Source organism: Biomphalaria glabrata, chromosome 5 (assembly GCF_947242115.1).
Source record: "Biomphalaria glabrata chromosome 5, xgBioGlab47.1, whole genome shotgun sequence".
Classification (NCBI taxonomy): Eukaryota; Metazoa; Mollusca; class Gastropoda; family Planorbidae; genus Biomphalaria; species Biomphalaria glabrata.
This window is the reverse complement of record NC_074715.1, coordinates 9,333,305-9,345,757: the sequence shown is the minus strand read 5'-3', so window position 1 is coordinate 9,345,757 and position 12,453 is coordinate 9,333,305. Positions and strand designations below refer to the sequence as shown.

General features: G+C 36.5%; 1 protein-coding gene across 1 annotated transcript in view; it reads left to right on the top strand.

Moving 5' to 3' along the window:
• The window catches only part of LOC106064527 (receptor-type tyrosine-protein phosphatase alpha-like), a 75,653-nt gene that overhangs the window by 29,265 nt on the left and 33,935 nt on the right, over positions 1-12,453 (top strand). Inside the window, exons 7-11 of the mRNA XM_056028745.1 lie at positions 4,046-4,276; positions 6,522-6,656; positions 6,802-6,939; positions 7,780-7,917; positions 9,624-9,761. Coding sequence (XP_055884720.1) covers positions 4,046-4,276; positions 6,522-6,656; positions 6,802-6,939; positions 7,780-7,917; positions 9,624-9,761 — 780 coding nt within the window. The remainder of the gene's footprint in view (positions 1-4,045; positions 4,277-6,521; positions 6,657-6,801; positions 6,940-7,779; positions 7,918-9,623; positions 9,762-12,453) is intronic.

The following is a 12,453-nucleotide window of genomic DNA, read 5'->3' as shown; positions in this document are numbered from 1 at the left end:
AAAACCCTTCACATCGTTCTACGCAGGGAGCCGCCATCAGTTAGCCGTTAGGCTGGAGGGGCGGTCCTTACACGGAATAGTATAGGAGTATGAGGTAACTCCCCATGGTTAGCGCAGTTCTTGACCACTTATAGCCCAGTCATTATGGCCGTCACCGCTGGGAGCCCTCAGACAGGACATGGGGCTAAGAGCCAGAGTCCAGGCCTGGTTGATGGATAAAAGCCTTTCTAACAATCAACGGGATAATGGCGCAACAAGCGATGATTCCTTACAGGACTTCATTGAAGGCTCAGTCATGGCACTTGCATGCCAAATAGAAGAATCCCCCAAAACATGATATAAGCTGAGCTTATCTTCTATGATACAGAGGTTACTTCAAAATAGTAGATAATTACGTCCTACGCGTCATGCATTTAGTCATGCATATTAACCAATTACTTAAATTCTGCCCAGTCACTGGTTTTCCTGGCTAGCTCAGGCAACCCATTCCATGCTCTAATAGCACTAGGGAAGAAAAAGCATTTGTACAAATTTGTCTTAGCATATGGGATAAGGAAGGTGCCTTTATCTTTGTGTCTTTATAAATATTTTATGAAGTTGTTTTGTATTTGAAGATTATGGTTCAGTGTTTCATGTATAATTGCTACTTTACTTTTAAGTCTTCTTTCCTGAAGGCTTTCTAAATTTAGTGATTTTACCAAAGGCGTTACTCTAGTCAAATTTGAATATTCGTTTGTTATGAATCTCACTGCTCTTATTTTGTGTCTGTTCCAGTTTCTTAATGTTATCTTGAGTTGAGGGGTCCTAAACGGAGGATGCATATTCTATTATTGGCCTAACCAAGGTTAAAATAGCATTTTAGTTTCATGTTCTTATTAAATTTATTCTAAATTTCTTTTTGTAAACCCTATTGCTTTGTTTGATTTTTTAATAGTTTCATTAATATGGGGATTCCATGACAGTTTTTCATTTATTATAACACCTAGGTATTTTGCGTTTTTAGTTTGTGTTACTGGTTTACCATGAATAAGTGGAATTAATTTGTGTTAGCTTTTTTGTTACTCTTAATAATTGTCATTTTTCTGGGTGGAAAGACATGCTCCAATTTGATTTCAATTTCTGTAATTCATCTAATTCTCTTAGTAAAATGTCTGCATCTTGTGTTGTTTTTATTGTTCTATATATTATGCAATCGTCTGCAAACAATCTGACTTTTGTTCCTGAACTAATGCAATTTGGTAAATCATTTATATAAATTAAAAATAGTAGATTGCAGATGCAGTCAGACCCAAGGGTGTCCAAGACTAACCTACATAGATGTCTGCAAGTGAGACATGAGAACCACGGGCATCGCACAAAGTATGTGGGAGGAGATAGTTCAAGATCGGACAGCATGGAGACAAACTGTACGTGCTGGTACGAACTTTGCCGAGTGCAAAAGAAACGAAGGTGCATAGGTCATAATAAAGAAGAAGAAAGCTGCCCTGTCAACTAGCCCTAAGTCAGGAGCATATACAAGCACAAACAGTGGCAAACTCAGCCGCTCCGGAATTGGCTTGATCAGTCACACCATATTCTGCCACGTCACAAGATGAAACCAAAGCTGGGCGCATCCATTGTCTTCCGAGACATTAGGAATCATGCATTTTTTTGGACACATCAGCTGCATGAAGAAAAGGGAACAGATGAGTGGGCAACATTTCTATGAGATAATAAATAGTCGCTTTGCCATTAAAGTAGTCCAAAGATATGTATTGTTACGTATTTCTGAATCTTCTGGCTAGATGTATTAGTTGGCACACAAATAAAAACACTGTAAAGAACTTGACGACTAAACTTTCAGTTTCATATAACTTTAATGACTATTAACTCTAACATTACTGTAACATGTAGCGTAGAAGACTGTACAATATCTGTCAGTTTACAGTTAGCTATACTTCGTTGCACTGCATCTCTTCACTTCGTTGCAATTCCTCTCTTCTCAACTTGCATCGAGCCGTATTCCACAGAACAGACCAACGACACACTTCCCAGTGTCGCTCCAGGTCTCCCTAAGCTGAACCAAGTCGTACTCAAGTCTACCGAATCAGAGCCGTACACGTCTTACATCGACTGTATCGACTGTATCGGCTCAAATCCACTGTAGTTCGCTGTATAGACTTTAACGACAGTAGTCCACTCCAATTAACTCTACTCTAGTTAACTTGCATCGAGTCGTACACATTTCTCTTCCACAGAGCCGCACACGTCTTACATCGTCTGTATCGACTGTAACGGCTCACTCACGACTCCATACGACTGACTTTAACATTAACTCTCTGGCTTATATAGAGTCCCTAATCGCTTGTCCAAAGTTGCACAAACACGGCTAGTATCCTCTGAAATAACACGTGAGGAAACGTCACATCCTGTCTTTCTTTATACATGTAGATTCCAGAAAACATCGGCTGCAGTGTCATCAAGTTGGGGTCACACGTAGTGACCTCTATCTGTCACTGTTCATTAGTAACTGTCCCCCTACTTAGATCTGTTCGTCCCCTGGAACAACACGTGAGGGCACGTCACATCCTGTCTTTGTTTGTACATGTAGATTCCAGAGGACACTCGCTGCTGTGTCATCTCGCCGGGGTCATACGTTGACCTCTACCTATCACTGTTCATTTGTAACAGTATTTTTGTCTTTGATGCTGTCAAAGTCATTTTCAACATTAATCCTATTTCGTGTGCGTTTTATTTCGGCATTGGTTTGCATGCTATCTGTTGCCGAGGTTTGGTCTATGCTCATCACGAAAACAAAGTTCAGGCAAGACAATGTATGTCTTCAGCAAAAAAAATAAATTATGGCTGTCATATAGCGCTACTTTCATGCTTATAGCATGCTCAGAGCGCTTTGGTCCAATCTCAGTTGTGGGCCAGTGGGAGGGGGGGGGGGGAAGGGGGGTATCTTGAAGAAGTTTTTTTCGTGCTGCCTTCAGGCGCTTAGTAAACACAACTCTGTCCGAGTCGGGTGTCGAACCTCGAGCCCCCTTCATAGGTAGCCAAGCCAAGCCAATGGATATAGTTCCCTTTTGAACTTCAAGTGCGTCCTCCATTATTCTTTCAATGAAGATATTGATGATATAAGATGTTGGTGAAACAAGAAAGCCTTGCCTCACTCCGTGTCGCTTGTTCTTCTGATGTAATTTTGCATTTTATGTGTGTTTGTGTGCACTTGTGGAAGGTTTAATATTTTTAAATGGCTCTCCTTGGTGCATCTGCTGGGCCCGATTTACGTATGTGGAGGCCCGAGGTAGGATTTTGTGGAAGCGTTAATAAAGATCCATTTATGAATAAAGATACGTATATCTAATAGCATGCTTTATTTTATAAGAAAGAAATATAGTGCTTGTAAATTAATTTCAATTTCCTTTAAAAAATATTTAAAAAGCATATTTTTTTGAGTTTATGGAGGGTAAGACACTTTCTAGACGAAGTGTCGTAGATATGGAGCTAAAATTAATAATGCGGAGTTGAAATTTTAATATATTTTTCTTTGTTTGTGGAGTCCCATTTTTTAATGGAGTGCCCGGGCTGTAGCATTACGTGCCCTAAATTTAATCCGGCTCCGCTTATAAGTGACCAGCCGTTCCCGAGAAGGGTCAGAATGGGAAAATTTTACCTGGCACGTGTCAAGATAGGGAAGGTAACATGTGACGTCGGTGCCAAGGGGATGGTTGGATTGGAGGGGTGATGGTGGTATTTTAGCGCTCGATGGGCTAAATTAGGAAAATTGATGATTAAAATGTGAAATAAAATAATTAAATGCTTGGACCTGAATGATACCTTAAGTGAGCTACAATTTTAGCAAAATTGTAAATTGACTATCTTGGGCAGGAAAATATGATACACCAATAAAAACAAAACTATATTTTCTAACTTAAGTCCTGCTTTTCAATTTCTCGTTTTTACGAATTGACATTTTCGTGTGGGTACATTGTAAGTACAGGACCCACCGTCAATCTTATTGTACGACAAAAAATAAAAACATTTTTTTTTCTTTTTCTAGTTGATAGCAATCTTCAGAAACGTCTAAATGGATTTCGTCTTATATCAGTGGATGATAACAATAATGTTGTGGATAATTTCAAAGATGTTGATGAACAAGCGAAAGATATCTATTACATTAGTGTCAACACCTCTAAGCCAATTAAGTCATTATCCATTAATGAAGTATCAAAGTTAGACAGCAATGGCAAAGGCCCATTTATTACTATTTGTGAATTGGAAGCTTATGGTGGTAAGCATGTTTTTTTCTTTCCAAAATTTATCTTAAGGGAAAAAAATTGAGACCTTATATTCAGTATAATATAGAAGACTATATATTACCCGCTTGTCTTAATTTGCGTATCAATGCTGTAGTCTCTGATATAGTGTATTAGAAACAATTAAATAAAATAATAATGTTATAAATAAAACGAATGGGTGAATATAATAATGTTACAGAGAGCTCAGACGTAAATGAGTATTTAAGAGAAATAGAAATACTTTAAGGATAATCTTTTATTATTAAATGTCAAAAACAATAACAACAACAACAAAGAAATGATACTTGATTATCGTACGGAAAAGCAGGTATACCAAGGCGTTGCAGTAGTCAAGGCGGGAGAGTATGAATGCCACAGCTAGCGTTTTTGTTAATTTCGTTAGTAAATATGGTCGGATCTGTTATTGATATTAAAACCGATCTTTATATTATGTCGTTCCCCTAATAGCCGATTGGATGGGGTGGGGGCAAATAGATCTACTGCCCTTCCCACCTAAGCCCTTTGAGGGGGGGGGGGGCAGTCCTACTTTTATGGAGAAATCATAGTTTGTAAACAAAACTAGTTGAATTACTATAGCAGCTTTATATTATGTCACAACCCTTCTGGTATCTTGGCCGATTCGGTGATGTGTGGGGGGGGGGGGGTGATTGCTTCCACTGCCCTCCCCACTCTAGCCCTCTGAGGAGGGGGGCGGTCCTATTTTTATGGAGAAAAAAATAGTTTTTGAACAAAATTAGTTTCGTATTGAGGAAGCTGGCTTCATAAGGTAATGATGTGTGCTCAAGCCTTGCAATGCTGCTAACTCAGGCCACTTCCATTGTGTCATGTGAGAGATCATTCTCAAAGCTCAAGTTTATCAAAAACTATCTCAAAAGCACAATAACGCAAAAAAAGACTTAGCATGGCTTTGATGTCAGTGGAGTCACAAAAAATAGACTATATCGATGCAGATGATATAGATGTCTTCGCTGCACTGAAAGCACGACGTGAAGCGATATAAAATGAAATTTTCCCTTGTGCATTATTTCGCCAATAAACAACGGTATTATTCATTAAAAGATTCTTCATGACCTTTTCTTGTTAATTTTACTGTTATGCTGTACCAATTAGAATGTAGGTTTATATATTTAATAAGTACATGATCTCATGTCATGATGTCGTATAATAAAATGCAAGGGGCCCCCAAAGTGGCCGATCCCCCGGGCCCCCAAATCCCTAGTTCCCCCCCTGATCTCTACTGGATGTAAATAGTTAAATTGTGTTAAAGGGTTGCTTGTTTTTCCAAATCATAGATGAACGGTATTTATTTCCAGTAGAGGTTACCCAAAATAAATCACAATAGTGAATCATATTTGGTACAGATGGCAGAAATAACTCCAATCTCTCATGAAACGATCTAGATTCTACTTTCGTCCTTAATTTTTCTTTTAGTAACCGTTGCTGCTGTAGTTTCTGATTCTTAACCAGTATTTAAATTTATTGTTCTTGGAAATTAAATTGTCAGTAAACTAGTGTAAATTGTCTTGTGAATGCCGACAGTTCTGAAAAAACTGAATTTAAATTGGGCCTAGTAGTCAATGAAACAAAATAGAATGACAATATTAACCTCTGTTAATTTTTCTGTAAGTCTAATATATTGGATTGTTTATGATGTGATTATTAACAATTAATAATAATTTTTAAAAAATTACAAATCAACACTAAACCTAAAAGATTACTTACAAGATAATTTGAAGTTAATAAAAAAAAAACCACGAAATTACCACATCTAATTTAATTTGAAAATTAAATTTGGAAAATTGTTTTAAAAAATCTGATAAATTAAAATTATACTAAATAAATTCAGAGAAGTTGAATCGTTACGTTTTAATTTTTATTTCCAGTAAATGTTTATCTGAAAATTAGTGTTGGCTGTTAAACACTTAATAATGTAACATTATTTTGATAATTCTTGAGGTGGCCAAACGGGTTGCATGCAAAGCGGCCCGCAAACACTATGTCTAACATGCCTGATCTAGCTGTATAAAAACAACGTAAACAATGGTTAGTTTTAATATTGTAAGTGTATAGATTTGTATTTTTTAATATTTTTTTCTTTTTGCATTGTGCCGCTAAATTATAATTGATATTTTACTAAAATCCTTCATTTAAATGTCGATAATTTATTAATTAAAACATTACTACTTTTCATAGATATAGTTAAAAAATATATTTCAGAATGCCCTCCTGGTAAATGGAGTCTTCCTTGCACACAAAATTGTTCAACTTCCTGTCCTACCAGTTGTGACAGAGATACTGGACAATGTAATATTGTTTGCGCCGGTGCCATTAATCCACCAGCTTGCACTGAAAGTAGGCTTATTTATACTTTTGTGTTAGTATACATAGTATACATTAGTATATATGACATAATTTCAATTTTATTAAACATTGATAAACTTCAAAAGTTGTTTTTTTTTAAATATTGCTCTCTCTCTCTCACTTTTTTTTTTTAAAGATTGTACAATAGGAAAATGGGGCATTAACTGTACAAATACGTGCGGTACCAAGTGCGTTTATCTTTCTTGTCACCCTAAGACTGGAGAATGTACTCAAGGATGTCTTGGCTACAGCGACCCACCTCAATGTAATACAGGTAAACTATATTTAAAGCGAAAGAAAAAATATATGATGTTTGTATTATACAGGCACCAAAGTTTATATTAGTCCAGGAACATATATTTTAAACAATGTTAGTAATTTCCATGGCATTGTATATTTTAGATCTTCAAATGATGAGGCGATTAACGTCAATGAAGGTTTTATGCATTATCATTTTAAAATGAACGGGGTATGTGCATGCATATCAAGGGAAGCAATCACAGTTGCTCGAGTTCGAATCACTTTTTCACCAATGGAAATGTTCACTTAGCTTCTTTGAAAGTTGCGCAATACAAAAGTGATTTTAAAAAAATAAATAAAACGTCCTTTTCTTTAAATAAAATGACATCATGTCATTAAAGTGCTTAAATTTAGAAAAAAACAACTTTTAAATTCGATATCAAATGTAGAAAACATATTAAAGATTTCCGCTAACCAGCATGCCTTTCATCCTACACATCACCCACAGACAAGTGAATCTCGATAAATAGAAAAAAACGTTTGGCTAAGAATTGACTACCTAACCAGGGGGCTCGAGTTTGAATCTCGACTCGAACAAAATTTTGTTTGCTGAGCACAGCACGGAAAGATCGTCCCAGATAACACGTCTATGTACTGGTCCAAAAAATAAATAGGACTATAGCCCGCTGAGCATGTTGTAAGCATGAAATATACGCTATATTAAAGCAATTAAAAACACAATAATAATAATAATAATAAAATAGATTTAACAATTTCATAAATTAGATATAGTATTACTGGCGATTGTAAAAAAGAGAAAAAGGAACATAATTATTCATCCCATTTGTCTTCATCTGATTAAAAATAAATACAGAATGTTCAAAATCAACTTGGGGAGTCAATTGCAGTCAAAGTTGTAGTAGTCATTGTGTCAACAACACCTGCATGTCTACAAATGGTACTTGTTATGGTGGTTGTGAAGCTGGCTACCAACTACCTGACTGTACTGAAGGTATGTAGTTATCATTTATTTACACCGTTCAAATTACATTAAATAGATCAGTGATGCAATAAGGTGCTCTAGACGCAATACGCGCGTGAATCTTCTGCCCATACAGAAGCCGCAAATAAAAAAAAAAGTAAAAAGTCCTTTCAGATCTTTAGATCTATGGGGCAGATGATGTAAAGGTCATCTATTCCTGTGGCCTACGGTTAAAGAGGGCGTCATGTGGCCAGCACAACGACCAACCGCCTTTACTTTTCCTAACTTATATCAGGTACCCATTACAGTTAGGTGGACTCAGAGGCGCCCAAAGATCCCGAGATTAAAAATTCCAGTCTTCACCAGGATTCGAAGCCGGGAGCCCCCGGTTCAGAAGCCAAGCGTTTTACCACACTGCCACCGCGCCTCTATACAGAAGCCGTATTGGTGTCAATAAACATTTTTCTGGTTGTAGCTCTGGAGAGCCAACCAACTATACTGTTGTAAGTGTATTATATTGTTTATGCAAAAACTTTAATAAAACTTAAACACATTTCTTTTCTTTTTAAACAAAATTTTCGTAAGTCTTTATTAACTGAATAGTCTACATACACAGCTTTTGACTTAATATAGATGTCCACCTTCCCCCCTCTAGGTGCTTTTTGACGGAGGTCTGGATTGCACTACACCAGACGGAGGTCCTTGTCTCACTACATTCTAATACTAGATATAAACCCATCATGAAGTGTTGTTTTTTTCTGGATCTGGTAAATGTGATATCATGAAGGGGCCTGGATCCAGGATGTGACGATTCCACAGGGCATACCCAGGGCACAGTCCACTTTAAGCTTTCTACTGCAGAAAAGTTCCTTTTGGAGAGCTCTATGGATGGCGGAGAATGGACCATTGGCCAACCCCACCTTGTCCCATGGATATTCCGGTTACAGTCTTCAGACCTAGATGTTTCCTTTTATGTCAGTATTGGAGAAAATTGACAAGACTGAAAACTCCCTTAAAATGCTGGGACTATATATTTTAAAAAGGCCTGAGGAAACACCCAGCCTACACTAAATGTCAATATAGATGTATTCAAAAACAAAAATGAAATAATATGTAATATTCTAGTATCTCCAACAATTGAGACACAACATAATGCTCATTTTAAAGTACACATCTTTGTGTCTCTCGTTCCCAGCTTGCTCTCCCCACTTCAAGCTTTACTGGCATCAAAGCAGGCCTTAGGCATAGGCAAACTAGGCAGCTTCCGATTGGTGGGGGCCTCGAACAGGACTCGTACCTTATATTTTTAGATGAAATAGCAACAAATGTCACTGTTATAGTATACTAGATTTTGGATCAATTTGTGTAATTTTATTTTTTCGATGTTAATTTTTTATTTTTTTATTTTTATATTCATTTCATTTGGGACCACCAAATTTACTTCGCCTAGGGCCTCCAATTATCTAATATTTACATCATCAAATATGACAGACTTAGCTCATGGCTGCATAGGAATCTATTCTAATACTAATTATCCTCCTTAGATTTACTCGTTGTTAGATCAGGGACACGCAAACATATTCCATAACGAGTTCCAAAACTTCCATTAGACTGGGATATTGGTCAGTGGTGTTGCTGCACGTAATGTTATTGTCTGAAATGTTTATCAATCCTTTTTGTCTATATGAAATAAAAGTAATCCAAATTTAATGAATTGACTTTCTTTTTAAATAAAGAATGTTTAAAATCGACCTGGGGCATCAATTGCAGTCAAAGTTGTAGCAGTCATTGCGTCAACAACATCTGCATGACTACAAACGGTACTTGTTATGGTGGATGTGAAGCTGGGTACCAGCTACCTGATTGTACTAAACGTGAGTATATTTTATATTATTGGCATTTTTTTTCGGTTTGATTATACAATCTTCATCACAAAAGCAAGCGATTTAAAGAAGTGTTTAAACAGATATTTTAGTATTAAATTAATGTATAGTTTATTTTAAGCTGCGCAGCCACGGGAAATACTGTATTCCTCACTAATCTTCGGACTCGAAAACACGCCTTATTATTATTATTATTTTAAGCCTGTAAATCAGTGGTTCCCAAACTTTTTTGTCTCGTAGACCCCTTGTCATGTTTTCTGGTTATCGGTAGACCCCCTGCTTAACTTTCAAATTTTTGCAAATTCAACATTTTAAAAACTTATTTCTATCTGTACAAAAAGTAAAGTAAAGTTCCCCTTTCAGACCTTGTGGTCTGTAGAGCAGATGATGTAAAGGTCAACTGTTTCTGTGGCCTACGATTATCGAGGGTGTCATGTGGCCAGCACAACGACCAACAGCCTTTACTTTCCCCAACTAATGTCAGGTACCCATTAGAGCTGGGTGGCCTCAGAGGCGCCCAAAAGATCCCGAAATTAAAAATCCACGTTTTCAACAGGATTCAAACTCGGGACCCCCGGTTCAGAAGCCAAACACTTTACCGCTCAGCCAAAACGCCTCCTAATTTCTATCTGTAGAGAGTTGAAAAGTGAAAAAGTAATTTAAAGCTACATATTAGAGATTTTAGAGATCTCTCTTTTTTATTGATAAAATTCAAAACCAATTAAAATAGCAATATGTAGGCCTATTGCTGGAATCTCCAAACACAATGGCCTTAAGTATCATTATAAGAGTTTTCGCAAAGAGCAGTTTCTCGTGTCTATCTTGATGTTTCACGTGTTGCTCGAATATTGAGTCTGCGAAGATGTTATCACTATCGGGAGAAAGAGAGAAGGCGAGTGACTGTCGCCTCAACCAGTAAGCTTCGAGCAGGAAGCGCTCATTACTCTTGGCTACCCACCTAGCAGAAGTAAAACTGAATTCAAAACTCTCCTGTCTTGCAACTCAAACATGGGAAAGTTTTTGTGGGTTAACCTGAGGAAAAATAAGGAGCCGGCGACTATAATGCAGTTTGCAGCACACACCACTACATCCTGTCAGAACCTGTGACGCTGCTGAGCCCAAACTTATATATGACGTTTGCAAAGAATTACATATGAAGCTTTTAATTTTATAACTCATGGCACCGAAGCAACCTTGAACAGTATTGTTGCTTAAAGAAATTCTTTTAATAATATCAGATGTGGGTTTGTGTAAAACAGGTTTTAAAACTACAACGGCTGGTAAAAATCAATGTTTTACTTAAGGTGTTTTCCGCAATTTGCCATAAATAAGTTAATTTCCCCTTTCAGACATTGTGATGATGTTATGGTCATCTGTTTCTTTGGCCAACGGTTAACGAGCAGGGTGTCATGTGGGCAGAACAAAGACCAACCGCCTTTACTTTTACTAACATAATTCAGGTACCCATTCGAGATGGGTGGACTCAGGGGAGCCCTGAAAATCCTGAAATTCAAAATTCACAGAGATTCGAACCCAGGACCCCAATTACGGAAGCCAAGCGCTTAACCACTACCACCACACCCTTATTTTGCTATAAGTGAACAGATATTGTAAGACTCATAAACCACCATCTTTTCTACATGATGTTGAATAGAGATTTTGTGGGTCTATTCTGAACTTTATCTTTGAATGTTCAAAAGTTTTTCAAATCCATATCTTTTTATCTGGGTGATATTGTCGCAGATGATCCTCAAGCGTAATTAGTTTCATATCGTCATAAAAAAGGCAATCGGTAACCGCTTGGTTGACAAGGAAAGAATAAACAATTTATATAATCAACGCTATACAATCTACATTTCTTTTTGTTAAACATTATTTACATGAAGACAAAATTAAGTTATTTTAATAAGTATTGAAATTAAATACAACAATTTTTCGTTTGAATAGCAGGATAAATATTTAAATGATTAACTAAGTTACAAATTATATATAGTGTGAAGAATTACATTAATGGGATGTAAAAATTAAAGTCACGACCTGCTTATATGAAATTTATTATCATAGACCCCCTTGGACATCACATGGACCCCCAATTTGTTTTTTCACTTTCGTAGACCCCTTGAAAGTCTTCGTAGACCCCTGGGGGTCTATATAGACCACTTTGGGAATCACTGCTGTAAATTCATACAATACATGTAGTAAGAGTATTATTGTAACGATACACTTAAAATTGCTGATGAAGTAATCTAAAACTCTATAACATAGAGACTAAAACATTTGTATAATTATTATTACGTTTTATAAAGGATAAGAGAAACACATACACTTATAATCTTATTTGTTCATTTTAAACAATATTGAACACTAGCAAATGAATTAATTTAATTTAATAATTTGTCAATGACTGAACAGTTTAGATAGGTACAATCTTGAAATCGACGGATTTAAATAAGTGAACTGCTTTTTAAAAAAAAATCTAATTCACTAGAAAATATACGAATGTACTATTTTGTGTCCTTGATTTGTGTTTCTTTTAACAATCTAATTTGTCTTTTAAATTAGTATGAATTATGACAGACCAGCTCGTGATTAAATCACCCTACCCTACCAAAAGAAATCGCCAACCCCTCCGCGCCGTCACATTGGAAACAAACACACAGACACTATAAATTTCCAAAACATA